Source organism: Oncorhynchus keta, chromosome 9 (genome assembly GCF_023373465.1).
Source record: "Oncorhynchus keta strain PuntledgeMale-10-30-2019 chromosome 9, Oket_V2, whole genome shotgun sequence".
Lineage (NCBI taxonomy): Eukaryota > Metazoa > Chordata > Actinopteri > Salmoniformes > Salmonidae > Oncorhynchus > Oncorhynchus keta.
In genome coordinates this window covers 26,606,890-26,628,014 of record NC_068429.1, presented here as the reverse complement: position 1 = coordinate 26,628,014, position 21,125 = coordinate 26,606,890, and the positions used below count along the sequence as shown (strand labels likewise).

Below are 21,125 nucleotides of genomic sequence, written 5' to 3'. Positions count from 1 at the left end.
GTCAACCAAATACATATTAATGTCATCGTTATCAATCAACTGCATTACAATTGAAAACTACTTTGACTACCACCACCGTAGCTATGCTACCAGCTTATACGAACAGGAGTTAGCATTTAGCAGTCACCTTTTCTAAACCTGAAAAGGGACAACTTCTAAATGTTATGCAGCGAAAACAGCCAAATATCAAAATCTGATTTTAGTAACCCCATTGTGGGCCTGTTACAATACACCAATCATGACAGATTTGACAAATATCCACTTTATTGTATCAGATTTGTTGAATGTGCGCCAATCCAGCATCCAGCATCAAACACATGGAAACCATGTGTTTTATGTGTTCAATACCATTCCATTTATTCCATTCCAGCCATTACTATGAGCCCGTCCTCCCAATCAAGATGCCACCGGCCTCCTGCGCCCAATACCTCCCCAAATTCTTTCCAGGAGTTCCAACTCATAATGATGTTTTTATTTGTGAACTTATTCTGATAGCCTTTTGTCAAAGTTGTCCATATTTGTTGTCAAGGAAGTGAGTTTGTGTTTATACAATATGTACCTAAAGTTTCTTATTAGGAATTTTTAAATCTGATTTTTCTATATGTGGCCATGTTTGGAAATCAGTGGCAGTCGGTACCATTTAAGATTAGGAAGGACATTTTTTTTTTAATGAGCATCGCCTTGTTTCTATTACAGCATATTGTAACATTGATGTACATAATATATGTAATATATGTAATATAACATCGATAGGTTTAGGCTACTATATGATACTCACATTTTCCCTATACACATCATGAGGTTGCTACAACCTTAGCCAAGTTTACAACGTTTGTGTACATGTCGAGATACATTTGAGTAATCAGGTAACAGACAGCACACATTCAATACCGCCTTCCACACTTACATTGAGCTCTCACATTTTCCCTTTGTTTGTAGACTTCAGCGCACAACACATCAACTGTCTGTGACCAGGCGAAAACACCTTTCCAAGCCAAACAATCATATCATAACCGCTAACCTCTACACATAGCCTACATCGTTGTCACCATATTAGCTAACATCATAGTAAACATAGCTAATAGAACTAACGCATTAGTAAACCCGCCACAATCATGCAGTACAGTGTACAGTCAGCAAGCAGTTTTAGCAGTTACACCGGCGGGACCCGGTGGAAATAAATGAATACCTTGACTTGGAAGAGTTCCAGTGTTGGATAGCCACAGTCAGCTAGCTAACATTACTATCCCTCTCTGTTTGAGCCGAGTGTTTGAGTAGGCTAAACTAACGTTGGCTAGTTGCATTTGCTAGCAATGTAAGTGAAAGTGAAAAAAAAACACAAGGAAATATAGCTAGCTTTCTCTCTCTCTTGCTTTGCCATAATATTTGAAGAAATGTATTTGTTCAAAACTTTTCAACTATTTTCTTTCTCTCTCTTTGAGTCAACTACTCACCACATTTTATGCACTGCAGAGTTAGCTAGCTGTAGTTAATGCTTTCTGTACAAGAATAATTCTCTGATCCTTTGATTGAGTGGACAACATGTCAGTTCATGCTGCAAGAGTTCTGATAGGTTGGAGGACGTCCTCCGGGAAGTTGCCATAATTACCGTGTACATCTATGGAAGGGGTGAGAACCATGAGCCTCCTAGATTTTGGATTTAAATCAATGTACCCAGAGTGCTGTTGAGGCTACTGTAGACCTACATTGCAAAACAATGTGTTTTAATCAGTTATTTGGTGACATTCATATATTTAGTGTAGTTTTATCTAAAAAGTATAACTTTTTCAATATTTTACCATTTTTATTTCATTCCTCCTCTGAGGAGCCTCCATTACCATTGGAAATTGTATTTCAGGGCCGGCCGTCAGTTAACGTGCAGTACCGAAGCAAAACTGTAGGAGTATTCGAAACCGTGCATCAAGACCGGAACCCTGTCCCTTTGCCAGTTCTACATTTTTGTTGTTGTTGTTGTTGGGGACCAAATAAAACTATTTTATAATCTTATTGATATGGACCCCAATATGACAGCACTACTGAGGAAATTCAAAAAAAGATTGGTTTTGTGTATGTGATTTGTCTAAAACGAATATATTGTAAATATTACGTCACGCAAACAAGGCCTATACTGTACATTATTTTGGTAACCCATAATGCAGTTTCTCATCGATGCACCAATGGGAGGAGAAGAGTGCTCGACCCGGCTGGTCTGCGCCAATGGCTGAGTCCTTAAAAAGGAAGTAGGCTACGGTCCAAGCGAGATTCATTTATTTATTTGTTCGTAAACAAATCTGTATTTCTTGCAACAAAAAAAAACATTGGCAGTTAGCGTAGAACTATTTTGCAAATATACGGTTAGCTAGATTTTAAAGAGACATCTTGCCATCTCTGTATACTGGCTTACAAAGTGTCTAGGTTCTGAAATGTAATGCTAAACTGCCTTTTCGCCTTCCCATCAAGAGCCGCTTTCCACCGGAAGCGCAGTTGAGATAGAAATCATTAGCACGGGACGTCTGGATGGAACAGCAAATTGGAATTTTATCTAGGAGTTTGTAGGGCACGTCTTGGGGCAGTTTGGTAAAGCCACATATCCACAGTGGGCGCAGAGCTCTGTTCGAGGTATGTTATCACAATTCTCTAAACCTACCGTCTAAAATGCTTCAACAAAGCGCGACTCGTGTAACACGGGCCCTTCGACGTTTTGATCGCAGTGACTAGCTACATTATGCTATAGTATAAAAGATGTAGACAGTCGTGTTATTGTAGAGAGTATTGGGAATCCAGGCAGTGAGTGAGTGATTGATTTACGCTTGATCAGTGTTTTTTCTTCAATAGACTCGCTATTATGTTTGGTGTCTGTTTTGGTCATGCTAGTAGTAGATTCGATCTGTCAAACCACAAAGCTAGCTTGTGCGTGTAGCGAGACAGTTTACTTGTTGAAGCAGTCGGGGATTATGCGTGGGGTTAGGTAATGATGGCTAGATTAACTAAATGTATCACACTGCTGGGTAATAATAGAGAAATGATTTGGTATTCGCCTCAAGGTTGCATGCAATAATTAGATTGAAATATGTTTATTTTAAACATTTTTAAAATGTAGATTTGTTTATTAAATGTAGTTGATTATCCAGCTATCAGAAAGTGTTATATTCAATCACTGGGCATCTCTTGGTTAATCAACCATGTTGTATTGGCAATAAAATTATCTGAACCGGAATCTGACCCAGGAACCCCTCTTGTCCACTCTCTGCTCCGCAGGCCCTTCAGCCCATGTGTGATGATGTTGTCATCTGTTTCGGCTGATCCGAGAGGTGCTCAGCAGCTCCCCGGCTCCACGTCGGTGGGTCCATGCCCTTCTCTCTCCCATCTGTACCATGAACAACTGGCCACTGGGTGCAGAGAGACTAGCAAGGACCAGAGGAATGTTGTCGAGGATGGAGGACCTCTGGTGACCATGACTATGTCTCACAGACCAGCAGAGAGCAGAGATAGAGATGGTAGTCTTGGGATGGACTCTGGTGTGAGAGAGAGACAGACTCAGGCAGAGTACAGGCAGAGGGCTTTGGGTTCAGTCTCCAGTTTAAGAGGTCCTGTCTATGGGACTGCAGGCTCTTCCGATTTCAGAAGAACAGAGACACAAGTGTCAGACCAGGTGGGGAATGTGTGTGGTGTTCTTAGTGCAGCGATCATCAACTAGATTCAGCCGTAGGACTATGTTATTATTATTTTTTGTGAGTGGCGGCCGGCCGTAAAATAATTACAAATCATTTTTAGACTGCAAATTAACCGCAATCTGTTGAACCTAACATATATGTTTGACTAAAACATAATCATTTCAAACCTGGTTTACGGTTGTGTATGATCACGTGTGTATATTATGCGTGGGAATACTTGGCAACATATTTATTAAATTGAAGCCACTTGGAGCTGATTTCCTGGTGTTTTTACAGTCTTATGTCCAACAATAAAAATCCCCCCCAAAAAAACGTGAAGGGCCAAATAAAACTTGGGCCGCCGGTTGGGGAACCTTGTCTTAGAGTATGCTTATGTTTTTGCATGTGTATCCAATGTCTGTGTATTGGATTGTGTGTAAATTTGTGCGTGGTCATTTTCAGGTCCAAGGCACCCAAAGACCCGGCAACAAAGGCAATGTCTGGGTTCATCCAAAACAACTAGGTAATGTACAATTGTTGTTATCAGTTTCTTGTGCATAGAAACTAAGGGGGTGCCAACCTGGCCATACTCGTGACCATATCTGTAAATTGACAGTTGATAGCCGAATTGGATCGGAAGATACTCATGTTCAGAAAACACGGAAGTGTTGTAATATGCCTAGTTATTTTGTCAACATGTACTTATCAGTCTACAAGTTTAAAGACCAAAAAAGCTTCATATTAGGCGTAGTGCTCGAAGGTGTGTGTCTGTCTGTCCTTAACTTGCAGCGGGCAGACAAATTTGCAGTCACTCAGTAAGAATGCGCCTTGGGGCCTCCCGAGTGGTGCAGTGGTCTGAGGCCCGGCATCGCAGTTCTAGCTTTGCCAGTCGAGATTTTTTGTTCAGGTCCAGGCTCTGTTGCAGCCGGCTGTGACCGGGAGACCCATGAGGCGGCGCACAATTGGCACAGTGTCGTCCGGCTTAGAGGAAGGTTTGTCCGTCAGGGATGTCCTTGTCCCATGGCTCACTAGCGGCGACTTCTGTGGCGGGCTGGGCGCAGTGCATGCTGTTTCCTCCAACACGTTGGTGCGGCTGGCTTCCGGGTTAAATGGGCATTGTGTCAATAAGCAGTGCGGTTGGGTTGTGTTTCGGGGGACGCGGGCCCTCGACCTTCGCCTCTCCCGAGTCCATACGGGAGTTGCAGCGATGAGACAAGACTGTAACTACCAATTGGATACCGCAAAATTTGGGAGGAAAAAGTGGTAAAAAATATAGAAACATAATGCGCTTTGGCATTTTATATTTACCTACCCATTCACCGCTTGTTAGATTGGCTATTTTTTTAATATATTTTTTATTTCACCTTTATTTAACCAGGTAGGCAAGTTGAGAACAAGTTCTCATTTACAATTGCGACCTGGCCAAGATAAAGCAAAGCAGTTCGACACATACAAACATACAGTCAATAATACAGTAGAAACAAGCCTATATACGATGTGAGCAAATGAGGTGAGAAGGGAGGTAAAGGCAAAAAAAGGCCATGGTGGCAAATTAAATACAATATAGCAAGTAAAACACTGGAATGGTAGATTTGCAGTGGAAGAATGTGCAAAGTAGAAATAAAAATAATGGGGTGCAAAGGAGCTAAATAAAATAAATACAGTAGGGAAAGAGGTAGTTGTTTGGGCTAAATTATAGGTGGGCTATGTACAGGTGCAGTAATCTGTGAGCTGCTCTGACAGCTGGTGCTTAAAGCTAGTGAGGGAGATAAGTGTTTCCAGTTTCAGAGATTTTTGTAGTTCGTTCCAGTCATTGGCAGCAGAGAACTGGAAGGAAAGGCGGCCAAATGAGGTGTTGGCTTTGGGGATGACTAGTGAGATATACCTGCTGGAGCGCGTGCTATGGGTGGGTGTTGTTATCGTGACCAGTGAGCTGAGGTGGAGCTTTACCTAGCATAGACTTATAGATGTCCTGGAACCAGTGGGTCTGGCGACGAATATGTAGCGAGGGCCAGCCAACTAGAGGGTACAGGTCGCAATGGTGGGTAGTATATGGGGCTTTGGTGACAAAACGGATGGCACTGTGATAGACTGCATCCAATTTGTTGAGTAGGCTATTGGAGGCTATTTTGTAAATGACATCGCTGAAGTCGAGGATTGGTAGGATGGTCAGTTTTACAAGGGTATGTTTGGCAGCATGAGTGAATGATGCTTTGTTGTGAAATAGGAAGCCAATTCTAGATTTAACTTTGGATTGGAGATGTTTGATGTGGGTCTGGAAGGAGAGTTTACAGTCTAACCAGACACCTAGGTATTTGTAGTTGTCCACGTATTCTAAGTCAGAGCCGTCCAGAGTAGTGATGTTGGACAGGCGGGCAGGTGCAGGCAGCGATCGGTTGAAGCACATGCATTTAGTTTTACTTGTATTTAAGAGCAATTGGAGGCCACGGAAGGATTGTTGTATGGCATTGAAGCTTGTCTGGAGGGTTGTTGACACAGTGTCCAAAGAAGGGCCAGAAGTATACAGAATGGTGTCGTCTGCGTAGAGGTGGATCAGAGACTCGCCAGCAGCAAGAGCGACATCATTGAAGTATACAGAGAAGAGAGTCAGTCCAAGAATTGAACCCTGTGGCACCCCTACAGGGACTGCCAGAGGTCCGGACAGCAGACTCTCCGATTTGACACACTGAACTCTATCAGAGAAGTAGTTGGTGAACCAGGCGAGGCAATCATTTGAGAAACCAAGGCTGTCGACTCTGCCGATGTGGTGATTGACAAAGTCGAAAGCCTTGGCCAGATCAATGAATACGGCTGCACAGTAATGTTTCTTATCGATGGCGGTTAAGATATCGTTTAGGACCTTGAGCATGGCTGAGGTGCACCCATGACCAGCTCTGAAACCAGATTGCATAGCAGAGAGGGTATGGTGAGATTTGAAATTGTCGGTAATCTGTTTGTTGACTTGGCTTTCAAAGACCTTAGAAATGCAGGGTAGGATAGATATAGGTCTGTAGCAGTTTGGGTCAAGTGTCCTCCCCCCTTTGAAGAGGGGGATGACCGTAGCTGCTTTCCAATCTTTGGGAATCTCAGATGACATGAAAGAGAGGTTGAACAGGCTAGTAATAGGGGTGGAAACAATTTTGGCAGATCATTTTAGAAAGAAAGGGTCCAGATTGTCTAGCCTGGCTGATTTGTAGGGGTCCAGATTTTGCAGCTCTTTCAGAACACCAGTTGACTGGATTTGGGAGAAGGAGAAATGGGGAAGGCTTGGGCAAGTTGCTGTGGCCACCCGTAGAAAAATCCTTATTGAAATTCTCAATTATAGTGGATTTATCAGTGGTGACAGTGTTTCCTATCTTCAGTGCAGTGGGCAGCTGGGAGGAGGTGTTCTTATTCTCCATGGACTTTACAGTGTCCCAGAACTTTTTTGAGTTTGTGTTGCAGGAAGCAAATTTCTGCTTAAAAAAGATAGCCTTGGCTTTTCTAACTGCCTGTGTATAATGGTTTCTAGCTTCCCTGAAAAGCTGCATATCACGGGGGCTGTTCGACGCTAATGCAGAACGCCATAGGATGTTTTTGTGTTGGTTAAGGGCAGTCAGGTCTGGGGAGAACCAAGGGCTATATCTGTTCCTCACCATTTGATTTATCATAGTAGTAGGCTAACAGGAGGCAGCAGCAATCTAAATGATCAGACTGAAACGCGAGGAGAAGTGATCGGGTGAAATTATGAAAAGGTCTCCTTTAGCTGCCCAAACCTGACAATCAACCTCCCCAGTTCCAACTCACCCTCTCTGTGACTGTGTTCTGTGCACAGAGCCTACCTCCCCTCCTCAGGTGTGCCCCTCTGATCCTACTCCCCCGGCTGGCCCCACGGGAGAGCAGCTGGGGACCCTGAAGCGCTGCCTGGAAGCCCACCAGGCAGAGATGAAGCGGCTGCTGAAGGGCTCCCTCGGCTCCCTGTGCCAGCGTCTGGAGGTGGTGGAGAGGAGGATGGAGCAGCTCTGTGAGCAGGGCACCACACATGGCAGCAGCCTGGCTCTGCTCAGGATCCAGGTGGGCCAGCTGGCAAGAGGGATGACTGCTGCTGTCGCCAAACAGGACCTGTCACCTCTCCATGGTCTGGGTGAGTTCAAGTTGACGCACTAAAGATTAGAAGGCACCACGCTGAAATGTGTGTGCATGCCTCCCTGCTACATTTTATTAAGTAATTTAAAAAAGGAGAAAAGTCATGTTTTTAAGACTGAGTGTGGATTATATACCGTTGAAGTCAGAAATTTACATGCACTTAGGTTGGAGTTCTTGAAACTCGTTTTTCAACCACTCCACAAATTTCTTGTTAACAAACTATAGTTTTGGCAAGTCGGTTAGGACATCTACTTTGTCCATGACACAAGTAATTGTTCCAACATCTGTTTACAGACAGATTAATTCACTGTATCACAATTCCATTGGGTCAGAAGTTTATATACACTAAGTTGACTGTGCCTTTAAACAGCTTGGAAAATTCCATAAATGATCTCATGGCTTTAGACGCTTCTGATAGGCTAATTGACATAATTTGAGTCAATTCGAGGTGTACCTGTGGATGTATTTCAAGGCCAACCTTCAAACTCAGTGCCTCTTTGCTTGACATCATGGGAAAATCAAACTGAAATCAGCCAGGACCTCAGAAAATTATAGACCTCCACAAGTCTGGTTTATCCTTGGGAGCAATTTCCAAACACCTGAAGGTACCACGTTCTTCTGTACAAGCAATCGTACGCAAGTATAAACACCATTGGACCACGCAGCCTTCATACCGCTCAGGACAGGTTCTGTCTCCTAGAGATGAACGTACTTTGGTGTGAAAAGTGCAAATCAATCCCAGAACAGCAGCAAGAGACCTTGTGAAGATGCTGGAGGAAACGGGTTCAAAAGTATCTATATCCACAGTAAAACGAGTCCTATATCGACATGACCTGAAAGGCCGCTCAGCAACGAAGAAGCCACAGCTCCAAAACTGCCATTAAAAAAAGCCAGACTACGGTTTGCAACTGCACATGGGGACAAAGATAGTACTTTTTGGAGAAATGTCCTCTGGTCTGATGAAACAAAATTATAATTTGTTGGCCATAATGACCATTATGTTTGGAGGAAAAAGGGGGAAGCTTGCAAGTCGAAGAACACCATCCCAACCATGAAGCACGGGGGTGGCAGAATCATGTTGTGGGGGTGTTTTGCTGCAGGAGGGACTGGTGCACTTCACAAAATTGATGGCATCATGAGGGAGGAAAATTGGAGTTATATTGAAGCAACATCAGTCAGGAAGTTAAAGTTTGGTTGCAAATTGGTCTTCCAAATGGACAATGACCCCAAGCATACTTCCAAAGTTGTGACAAAATGGCTTAAGGACAACAAAGTCGAGGTATTGGAGTGGCCATCACAAAGCACTGACCTCAATTATATAGAAAATTTGTGAGCAGAATTGAAAAAGCATGTGCGAGCAAGGAGGCCTACAAACCTGACTCAGTTACACCATCTCTGTCAGAAGGAATGGGCCATAATTCACCCAACTTATTGTGGGAAGCTTGTGAAAGGCTACCCAAAATGTTTGACCCAAGTTAAACAATTTAAAGGCAATGCTACCAAATACTAATTGAGTGTATGTAAACCTCTGACCCACTGGGAAAGAAAAGCACTTTTTTTTTGTCCATTTTAAAATAACAGCATTTTGATCAGAAATGCAGTGTAGATTTTGTTAATGACTATTGTAGCTGGAAACGGCTGCTTTTTAATGGAATATCTACATAGGCGTACAGAGGCCCGTTATCAGCCACCATCACTCCTATGTTCCAATGGCACATTGTGTTAGGTAATCCAAGTTTATAATTTTAAATCATCAAAACCCTTTTGAGATTGTTAGCACAGCTTAAAACTGTTGTGCAGATTTAAAAAAGCACTAAAACTGGCCTCCTTTAGACTAGTTGAGTATCTGAAGCATCAGCATTTGTGGGTTCGATTACAGGCTCGAAATGTCCAGAAAAAAATAACTTTCTTCTGAAACTCGTCAGTCTGTTCTTGTTCTGAGAAATGAAGGCAATTCCATGCGAGAAATCGCCAAGAAACTGAAGATCTCGTACAACGCTGTGTACTACTCCCTTCACAGAACAGCGCAAACAGGCTCTAACCAGAATAGAAAGATTAATGGGAGGTCCTGGTGCACAACTGAACAAGATGACCAGTACATTAGGTGTCTAGTTTGAGAAACAGACGCCTCACAAGTCCTCAACTGGAACCTTCATTAAGTAGTACCCGCAAAACACCCGTCTCAATGTCAACAGTGAAGAGGTGACTCTGGGATGCTGGCCTTCTAGGCAGAGTTCCTCTGTCCAGTGTCTATGTTATTTTGCCCGTCTTAATCTTTTCTTTTTATTGGCCAGTTTGAGATATGTCTTTTTCTTTGCATCTCTGCCTAGAAGGCCAGCATCGCAGAGTAAACATTTCACTGTTGATGTTGAGACGTGTGTTTTGCGGGTACTATTTAATGAAGCTGTCAATTTCAGAAGAAAGGTCTTTGTTTCTGGCCATTTTTGAGCCTGTAGTCAGACCCACAAATGCTGATGCTCTAGACACTGAACTAGTCTAAAGAAGGCCAGTTTTATTGCTTCTTTAATCTGTTTTCAGCTGTACTAACATAATTGCAAATGGGGTTTCTAATGATCAATTGGCCTTTTAAAATGATAAACTTGGATTAGCTAACACAACATGCCATTGAAAAACAGGAGTGATGGTTGCTGATAATGGGCCTCTGTAGGTATTCCATAAAAATCACTGTTTCCAGCTACAATTGTTTGTTGTAAATGACTGTCTGCACTGTATTTTTAATGGACAAAAAATGTGCTTTATTTTAAACAAGGACATTTCTGAGTGACGCCAAACATGGGGGCCACGGGCTGCCAGTGTTTAACTACTTGATTGAAGATTATTTTATTGGTAAGTAATGTTTCTTGTGTTGTACAGGAAAGGAACCAAGAGTGCTGAAAGAAGATGACTTCACCAAGTTGTTACCACACAGTCCTAACCCTTTGTGCAATATGGGCTCCTCAGGAGCAGACTTGGACGAGGGGAGTGTCACTGGATGTCAATGGATGATGACGACAACATTTTCACCCAGCCACAGTCCGGCCCCGAGCAGTGACCACAAAGAGGGGTTAGGTGGGGAAATTAAAAGAACAGAGTCAGGCCAGTCCGTATCCTCCAAGGGAAAAGCTCCCTCTAAGTCGGTCACTGAGGGGTGCAAACAAGGGAACTACTCCCCTGTGTCGGACATTGAAGATCTGGACGTGGAGCTGGCAGCCGAGAAGGGGCGGGATGCTCTTAACTGGTTGGTCAATTCTGCCCAGGCAGACACAGAGTCTAGTGACAGCCAGGAAGTGCCCCTTCCATCCCCTTCTCAGAAGGCACAATCTGGGAACAGGAGAGAGAGTATAGAGACCCATCCACACTCTCCTCATGTACACTTCCCCACTGAATCCCAAGGCCTGTCCAAAAGCACTGAGGTCCATAAGTGTCCACTTACGGGTAAGGGTAGGACTATGGCTGCATTTCCTGAGGGGGTACAGTCGAGCCCTATAGGAGCTTTCTCTCTGTCGCCACATTCCGTTGAAGTTGTAAGGTCATCTAGGCCTGAGCACACAGGAAGAATAGCTCCTGCTTCAACTAACATCCAACTTACGATCACCAGCCCACCTCGCACTGACCACCCGGCCTACACTCAGTCCTCCAAAGAGGCAGAGAAAGACCAGAAGCCTGAGAGGAAGAGGCGGAACAAGAGGGAAGCGAAGGCACACTCGGTCGATGAGTTTAACTCTACCGCCACTAAGTCCGTCAAGAGTAGCTTCTCCGCTCAGATACAGGACCAACCACAGGTTGGTGTGGGCAGGGAGGCAGCTGAGGAGAGGCAGCAGAGTCAACAACACAAGCAGACTCTAAACTTCACAATACCTCATCAGCAACACAATCCATTGTCCCACGCCCAGCTGAAGTCTCCAGATGGAGCATCATCACTATCAGGTTCAGTCTTTGCACCCTCTTCCTGGTCCCCTCTGTCCTCCCCACCCATGTCTGGCTACGTGGACCCTCAGAAGGGCAAACAAGCCACGGATCGATCCTTCCTGCACTTCCACTCTTCCAGCCCCTCTCTAGACTCCTCCGTAGACTCCAAGCTCTCCTCTCCCCGAAATGGCTCTTCTAAATCTCTCATGGTTGGTGTTAGATCCATTCACCCCCAAGGCCAGGCCCTCCTACTCCAGCTGTCGGACACAGCCAGCCAGCTTGTACCTTCCAGCCCATCCCCGGAGCTCCCCTCACCCCCGGATGGTGGTCAAAGTAGATGGGGGAACATCCCGTGCGTCTTCAACTCCAAGCTCAAGAACCACTGGAATAAGGACCGGTCCTCCTGTAAGAAGCGGCCCCTGAAAGGCGTTCGCAGCACGAGTGGTGCTCTAGCCATGTCTCTCCCGGAGCTGGAGGAGGAGACGTCGCAGCACCACTGGCAGCCCCTGGTGATTCTGGGCAGCCCAGTCTTGCCTCTGTCCCCCCTGCAGCTAGGGCCCCTAGCCCAGACCTTCTCCTCCTTATGCTGTAGCAGCAAGGCCCTGGACAGAAACTCTTCTACCCTGCAGCACGGCCTCTTCCATGCCACAGGCCAGTTCCCCATGTCCCTCTTCAGCCAGATGGGCTTCTCCAAGTTCTCCAAGGCGGGTCTGAGCACCGTGCTGGCTGCATCCTCCCCCGCCTCCTTCCGCCACTGGTTCAGACACAAATGCCCCATGCCCCTCATGAGGTTATCGGCCACAGCGGTGGAGACGGTGATGTGTCAGATTATAGAGTCACAGAAGAAGTACATGTATCCTCCCCTCAAGGACTACACAGGCCCTCCTGGCCTGGACAATGACCACAGGTCAGTATTGATAGGCATTTTCATGTGCTACGAGCCGTTTTCATAAGCAATATGTTAATAGAGAGAATAAATATTTACTTATTATAGTAAACATTTGAAGATATTCTGCTGATTTCTTGTTTGCTTGCTTTGTAATTGCAGTTATGCTCAATCGTGCAGTCAAGAAGCTACCTCTGTCAGAATATCTAGCACAGCAAGGTGAGCAGACGTCTAGACATGGCACTATTGAATGTCCATGAAATGCAATGTAATAATTGATTGGCAAACGAATATGGGCTGGCTACATTACATCTGTTACTGCTGTTGTCAGTGGCATCTCAAAGGATAAACAGCATGTATAAGTGATGCACAACCTATGCCTATTATTGAATATCATCACAAACTATGTGTCTCCATTCTGTTTTCCGCCCAGCAGTACGTCTCTCACCTTCTCACCGACAAGGCGACGTTGGGTCAGACTCCCCCCAGAGCGGGCCCTTTCCAGCCCCAAAACCAGTCATAGCCACAGCCCCAAGACCATGCGTCTGGATAACCAGCCCGAGCCTGTGCCCAGCTTTGCCATCGCCAGTGCCAACGTCAAATACCCTGGTCTGCATGGCCGCAGCCCAACCAGAGAGGTGAGCCTGGCATGTACAGTAACTTTGTCTTAGAATGGACTTTGATTGACTAAACGGGTGTGATTGGTGTGGGGGCCACACTCACGAGGGGCCGCATTTGCTCGCGGGTGTCTCTCACACTCTGCATGGCATGCACATGCTGGCCAACCACAAGCATCCCTGGTTAGAGTGTACATTTAGATGCTGGTGAGGAGAGAAAGGGCTTCACCAAAGACAGTACAGTATGAGGTTTAGCAACTGTGGCTTTACCTCAGTGTGTCCGGTGCTGCTAGTGCTAACAAGAATGTCAATTTGGTGCCAAGAAGGGCGCATCTTCAGTGCTATGGCAGTATTTCGGTACAGGCAAACCTCAAAAACTGTCTGAGTTGTCTCGACAATTGATTTAATAATTTGAAGAATAACCATCCACTACTTCATGATGATTGAATAGTTTAAAAAAAGCACCCTACAGCAGCAAAGCCCCTCAGCCACAACCAGCCGCCTACGTGAAACACGCATTGGTTGATGATGCGTTTTCAAGTGTAACACCCTACAAAAAAACATCCCGTATAGAAGTCCGAGGCTATCAGAGCCAAAGACATGGTTCCTATTTACACAGTCAGCGAAGATGGCTTCAAGAAGATGATAAACAAGCTGGATAAGAAGTATACATATTTCTCCCAAATCACCATCCCAACACTGTATAACAAAATGAAGGGAGGAGTTGAAACATGTCACATTGAATGACTGGACCAGACGCCAATGTTTTGGACACAGACTGCACCTTGCAATCAGTAGGCTACGTGTTACAATTTTTTAAAGGCACTTTGACTTATAATAATGTTTCAGCCTATTTATACATAATTACACAATCATAAGCTTCATATTCCATCTGCAGCCCATGGCTGCTTGAATAAATAATTAACTTAATTAAGAACTCGTATTGGGAAATAGGAACTCATAATGTTATTAATGAATTAATCAATAATATATTTTGGCTTGTTTATATGTAGGCATTATAATCCCATCTTTTATCATATGTAGCATATAACAATGTTGTGAAAGAAGAGTTTAATTTGGTTTTGTGTTCAGTTAGCACAGTGTGTTAATCCACATCTCATGTTAGAAGTGATGTTCTCTACCCAGACAGTTGTTTTAACCATGTCTGATGGAATTACCAAGTTTTCACCCATGTGTTGCAATTCATAATAGAAATTGCAATATCTGGCCCAAAAATCGCAATTATATATTTTGTCCAAATCGTGCAGCCCTAGAAAAAAACATTTACGTTTTAAGTTTTAAAGCAAGTTTGCTGTAATTCTACTCATTTTGCCATGGGGCGGATAGGAAAATTAGCTGTTTTACAGCCAATTTCCTGCAGTTCTACACATTTTGTCATAAGGTGGGGAGAAATGTTTGCAGTTTTTAATGATATCTGTGGCGGTATAAGGCATGCCCTATGGTTCAGCTCAGGTACCTACACACACACACTATTGACATTGAGGAACACACACACACTGAGGGCCACTCAGCTTAGAGAAGAAATCCAAAGCTCAGACAGATCCAGCTCAGAGGCCCAGCTCAGAGGCCCAGCTCCTGAGCTCCCATCAACAGCAGATATAAATGGAAAATGAATGTGTTTATGCAAAAAAATGCATGTAATTGTATCAAATTGATCCAAATCACATAAATTCATTCCCCTAATCAAACCAAATCACACAATTTTTCCAAATGAAAATGTTTGCTATTGGAGCCCATGTATCTAGATGCATATGAAAGAAGAGATGCACATCCCTAGACACCATTCTTTCACAAGAATTTCCAGAATTTGGTGTTTTGTTGATGGTGGTGTAAAACAGTCTCAGGTGCCACTCCAGAATCTCCCTTAAGTGTTAATTTGAGTTGAAATCTGCTGACTGAGACAGCCATGGCATATGGTTATCATCGTTTTCATTCTCATCAAACCATTCAATGACCACTCGTGCCCTGTGGATGGGGGCATTGTCAACCTATGGGGGCCAAAATAATGGCCCGCACAGAATTTGTTAACTCAGGAACCACACTTGTGTGGAAGCACCTGCTTTCAATATACTTTGCATCCATTTACTCAAGTGTTTCCTTTATTTTGGCAGTTACCAAAACTGTGGCTCTGATTCTGTACAATCCTTACAATTTATAGGGATCATGCACAACAAACGTTCCACCCAGATTTGAGCAATTTATCTAATTCTTAGTTGCAGTCTCTGCAGTCTAGTCCTGGACCTAAGGGGGCTGATGAATGTTGTGTGACAGTGGGAACACCATTTTGGTGTTGACTGAGGTTGCTCATTTGATCCACAGAGTGACTTTTGTATTTTATTCCCTGTGAGCATTATTGATTTTTCAAGGAAGCACCTCTTCCATTGTCTGAACACAAACTCTTGCAATCCAGCTAGTTGTACCTCTTCCTTGTGACTTCTTTGCTATATTATTAAAATTCAATTAATTTCTGGTTCTGTGATCTTGCTCACTTTTTCTTTATTTTGTTCTGTAGGGTGGTCTGTATGATGCGAGTGTGGGAACCCAGCCATGCCAGCGCTCCAAGAGGGTATCCCAGATCCGCATTCGGAAGACTGTTCCCAAACCAGACAACAACCTCACTCCCATGGGCCTGCCCAAACCAAAGAGGTAAGTTTAAAAACTCAGTAACTAACAAAACAATGGGATTATTGAAATACCACGGCTCATGTGATCACACAGTGCCAACTGTGTTTTACATGTTTTTTTTGCGTACATCCCATCAGGCTGAAGAAGAAGGAGTTCAGCTTGGAGGAGATTTACACCAACAAGAATTACAAATCACCCACTCCCAACAGGTCAGCCATCATCATATTTATTATTCAAACTGTACCTCAAGTTGGAGAACATGACAATTGACAGTATATTGAAACCGCTTGTTGTTGGTCAATAGGCTATTAAAATAGGCATAGGCAATTCCAAGTTAACAGAATTACGCTGAGGCTCAGATTTTTCACTTTAAATGTATGCCAAACAAAAACCATTGATTTAAAAGTTTAACAAACCATACACCTCTATGCACAATGACTACTTTGAAAAATTTATAGAGTAAATAAAAAAACATTAACTGTAAACTTTGTATCTGCACAGTTCTTCTTGTACATGTGTTTTCATAACATTTTCTGGGGAAATTGTTAAAAGTAGTTCTTGTACATAGTTAAATATAGTAGATTATTAAACTTTGATTTCAATGGTTTTTGTTTGGTATACATTTTAACGTGAAAAATCTTAATCTCAGTGTAATTTCTGCTTTAATATTGTTCATCATATGGTTTATCATTTTGTTTAGTGTATGGTATTGCTCAGCAGTTAACTGACATTTCTGTTATTGACATTTTTTAAACAACTTATTGACTAATGTTGGTTGTTATTTGAATTCCATTTCGGTCTTTTTTTTTGTGAGCTTGTAGTTTAGCGCAGAAAACATGGTAATTAACTACAATGACCATAATCCATTATGCGCCTACTTGTTCGGTCTGTGTAGCTTTTACGCATGTTATGTAAAAGAGACAGAAAAATGTGTCATCATGAGGGGAGGAGTTGCGAGGTCTCTACCTGAAAATACATGATCTTAGTGATTGATAGTTGGTATTCAGCAGTCATACCAGAATGCCTTATTTACTTTGAAGAACTTCTAAAATAGTTTATTTTTATTTTTTTAGATTTTGTCAGACAGCATAGACAGCAGCTCTATAGAGATGACTTATAATGAAATAATAACTCAAACAAACTGAAAAAAAAAAAAAAAGTCATGTCAATATATTCTGATTTAAGTGATGAGCAGTAATGGGCAGTCACTACCATCATGGGACTTTTATTAATTGTTTTATTCTGTGTTGAAGCATTCGACACACATAATGCATTTAATTTTTGTATTTTATTTTAAATAACAGGAATCGAAAACAGTAATTTATTTTTTTAATAATCGAAACTGAACCGACCTCAAAAAAGCACTATTCACTCAGCACTAGTATATGGTTGATCATATTGTTTAGTATATGGTTGATCATATTGTTTAGTATATGGTTGATCATATTGTTTAGTATATGGTTGATCATATTGTTTAGTATATGGTTGATCATATTGTTTAGTATATGGTTGATCATATTGTTTTCCCATACCAGGAGCCTGGAGACCATCTTCGAGGAGCCCAAGGAGAAGAACGGATCTCTGGTCTGCATTGGCCACCAGAAGAGGAAGCGTGTACTGGACTTCCCCGACTTCACATTGCCGCGCAAACGCAAAGTCCGGGCCAACATGGCTCCCCTGCGCATAAAGGGCCCCAGGGGGCGTGGTCGGCGGGGGAGGCCTGACGATGCCGACCTGGATGTCATGCTCATCGAGAGGCTGAGCGAGCTGGAAGACTTCTTCACCCGCCAAGGCCTGGAGGACTGAGCAGTCCCACAATACCCCCTATTTCACATCCAAATACAAACTCTAACAAATGGTACCCTATTCATCATAGTGCTCTACTTTTGACCCAAGCCCATCAGGTCAAAGTAGCATATTATAGAGTGAACAAGTTATCATTTGTGACATGCTACACACATGCATTGCATATGGTTCATCATTCTCAGTTTTTGGACAGCTTGTTTTGTAAATTGATTGGGCTTATGAAACTGGATTTTAATAATTAGATCATGTTAAGAGATTTCTATGATCGTGTTAGGTTTTTCTACTTCGGGGCCCCTGAAATGCCTATTCAGATGATTTGTTTCAGAACTGGCAGACTTTGAAGTGCTAGAAAAAATTGACTTAATGTGTGCCTTTTATGGAAATTTAAACTCAATCCAGCAAAGAGAGGATTTTTATGATATATAATGAATAGTGGTTGAACAATTACTACTACTACTACTACTACTTACTTCTTAGGAACTATAATTGAACCTGTGATAACAGAATTGTGGATGCTCATACTTGGATGTGTGCGTTCGTACACACACATGGAACTTTCGCATGTGAACACATGGAAGACAAGTTTGACAACTCATACCTGAGCACTTTCCCTCTTACCTCATTCAGATTTCTCATCAACTCATTCATTAAATTGTTGTTTTGAACGGGACCTTGTGAGGACACAACCGTTTCTGACAGAGTCAACGGTATATGTGCAGCTTTACTCCCCTGATGACAGCCTCACTGCTAGCCTGGCCTTAGGAATGGAGGTAACTGACCAACTGGATTGGTGCCCCATGTCTCTCTACCTCTTCATGCATTGTTGGGAAAGATGCTACATGTGGGGGCATCAGTTCAGTACATCTCCCTGATAACCCGACTGGGATCTAGATGATGAGTTCCCATCCTGAATCCTAGTGAAACAATACATGTATTTTACAGTATTTGTAAAGAAAAGGAAAAGTCCATGATTAACAGTCTTTTTCACTTGATGTACATCATCTGATGTGCGAACACAATTTGATACATGTGTGAAAATTTCATTTTCCTATAGATGGTATATTATCTCTACTTCAGTCTTGAGGACCTAGATCAGGACTGGACAAACTATGAGCCCATGGGATGTTTGAGAAATACAAGTTTAAAGTAAAAATGATTATTTTGGGTTAGATAAAATACTCAAGGCCACTCTTGGTCATTTAAATCTAGATGGTATGTAGAAATTATAATGGGCCTATATTTTTTTTTCTGGACCGCAAATTGATTTTAACAAACCCGTCCGTCCCCCAAAAAATCTGTGCGGCCCTCCATTGAATTTCAAAATCCTGATGTGGCCCTGAAGACCAAAAGTTTGCCTTTCCCTGACCTAGCTACACAGTCGTACTACGGGGCCATTTTGGGTTGAAAGGCCTCAAGTCCCTTGGCTCACTGTAAAGGACTCAGTACCTATGGAAATGGTCATTTGGTAGAAATGGACCTAATCTTTGATCACAAACTGGATTTTTTCTTTTTGCAGTTTCTTTCTGTGGATTGATTTTCCTTTTTGGTGCATCATTTTTCTTTGGACATATGAAATATGCAACATCTTTGTTTAGATTTTTTTGTAGGCAGCCCCTTTTTTGTTTAAACTGTCAGACTTCAAACTCCTCTGCATAGGGACTCTTGACACCATTGACCATGTCTGTCTCCCAGTATTCTAATGCTGGATGGTCACAGGTTAGGGTTATTCAATTGTCTGGCTGTGATATGGCCTCATCTTCTAATAGCTGCTGAACATTTCTAGGGACAGGATTTTTCCTGAACATGTGTCCTGGAAAAACTCTGGGCCCTAGTTATCTCAATTGCATACTCCTTGTGTCCTCTCTCCTTTTCAAAACCCATTGGATGAGAGAGCCAGAGGTCCCTTCCCTCTGACCTCCAATGGGTTTTAAGAAGTGGACAATGTGAGGCATTTTCAATTGAGATCTTCCCACAGAATCTTTCAGGTGGTCACATGGTCAGGAAAAACTCCTGGCTCTAACCATTTTCCAATGGATAAGAATGTGTTTGAGGATTACAAGTAATGTGCACTGAGTGATCCTGTGCTTGGATAAGTGAGTGTGGGCTGCGTGCCTGTAGATATTGTCCTAATTCCTATTGCTGCTAAACCACCTACCTAGTATATTATATTGCAAAAATGTATATTATAGATGTTAAAGTTCAGAATGGATTTTTTTGTTTTGTTATTTAAAAACTTTTAAAATTTTAAAATAAAATCCATAAAATCCACATCAGTCCATGCCACATGATGTGGAGCAAAATATGGATCCACTAACTGGTCTGTCTTACAACAGCATTTACCCATCTTCTCTTTGAGTGTGCAGCAATCTTGCATGTAAAAGTTAAATCAGGCCTGTAAATAGGTCCATTAAAAACTCTGATGCCTTAGATTGGAAGACCTAGCTTGGTTGCCCGATCTGTTTCTAAACTTCTAGCATTGTCATACCAAACAGCCTGTCCTTATTGCAATCTCATTTTTACATTGAATAATGACTGTGGAGATAAGTTTCTGCTTTAACAAAATCCTTATCTAGGAACCAGCAATGAAATAGTTGTAGTGTTCAATTCATTACCATAATTCTCATCATGCATTATTTTTAAATCATGACCATTTATTGTGGAACACTCATTTGAAGTGAATACTTTGTCTATCTGGGGTCAATCATCATTACATATCAGGTCTTTGTTTGGAATCAAGTGGAAGCATTCAGCTCAGCATCAGCACACATTGACATAATCCTTTCATGAATTGTTCAGAACAATTTTTCAAGTGTCATTACCTGACTGATTTAATGGGGTTTGCATTTAACACCCAAGTATTCCACTGTTCAAACTTGTCCATAACTTATACAGTGTTCTGCCATTATAAAAAAAAAATCTGGAGGTTTTTTTTTTATGTCATTTTCTCTTGTATTTTTTTGTAAGTGTATAGATACTTTCTAAGAGAGCCTTCATGCAGATTGCAATCTTTGTTTATATACTCCTCCACTGCCCTGGACCTATTTGCTAGTGTGGCAAAAGTCTGCACATATTTACTCCCAAAGAGCCAGACCCTGTGAAGTGTTCTAGTGCCCCTTCTCTTCCTCACTCTGACCTCTGCTCTTGAGGCCAGACATGGAATGGTAGAAAAATGTGACGTGAGTGATGTGAAATCTTTTTTCTTTTAATTTGACAATAACAGGATTATTTAGTTTACACTGGTGTGTAGTGGAAAACGTGACACATTTTGGGAACCCCCATGTCTGAAAATAAAACTTTATATTGCTTTTTAATTTTTTTAAAGTTCCTTATTTCATCCTATGTTAAGTGATGGGCACTTACCGTAGACATGCATCTCACAGACCAACACTAAAGATTAGTATTGTCAATCATTTTAATTGTAATATTTTACAAATAAAATAGTGTATTTGTGTAATTTATTAATTAGTTGGATATGTAACTGAT

General features: G+C 42.4%; 1 protein-coding gene across 3 annotated transcripts; it reads left to right on the top strand.

Annotated features, from left to right (window-relative positions):
* Positions 1 to 2,237: 2,237 nt before the first annotated feature.
* LOC118379007 (uncharacterized) lies at positions 2,238 to 20,953 on the top strand. Of its 3 annotated transcripts, none has more exons than XM_035766014.2 (10): positions 2,238 to 2,619; positions 3,259 to 3,340; positions 4,116 to 4,176; positions 7,468 to 7,776; positions 10,653 to 12,594; positions 12,736 to 12,792; positions 13,007 to 13,211; positions 15,724 to 15,857; positions 15,974 to 16,045; positions 17,372 to 20,953. In XM_035766014.2, the coding sequence occupies exons 2-10, from the start codon at positions 3,278 to 3,280 to the stop codon at positions 17,640 to 17,642; spliced, it is 3,114 nt and encodes a 1,037-aa protein (XP_035621907.1). In that variant the 5' UTR covers positions 2,238 to 2,619; positions 3,259 to 3,277; the 3' UTR covers positions 17,643 to 20,953. The 3 variants fall into 3 exon arrangements, with proteins under 3 accessions (XP_035621907.1, XP_035621905.1, XP_035621906.1); XM_035766012.2 differs by having other exon boundaries at positions 3,259 to 3,652; XM_035766013.2 differs by having other exon boundaries at positions 2,239 to 2,619; positions 3,259 to 3,652; positions 13,010 to 13,211.
* The last annotated feature ends 172 nt before the right edge of the window (positions 20,954 to 21,125 follow it).

Excerpts from the sequence above, each read along its gene's own strand:
- LOC118379007 (XM_035766012.2), top strand. The coding sequence starts at position 3,278 with ATGATGTTGTCATCTGTTTCGGCTGATCCGAGAGGTGCTCAGCAGCTC. Across the intron at positions 12,595-12,735 it reads GGCCTGGACAATGACCACAG|TTATGCTCAATCGTGCAGTC; the intron begins GTCAGTATTGAT and ends TTGTAATTGCAG. Across the intron at positions 12,793-13,006 it reads AGAATATCTAGCACAGCAAG|CAGTACGTCTCTCACCTTCT; the intron begins GTGAGCAGACGT and ends TTTTCCGCCCAG.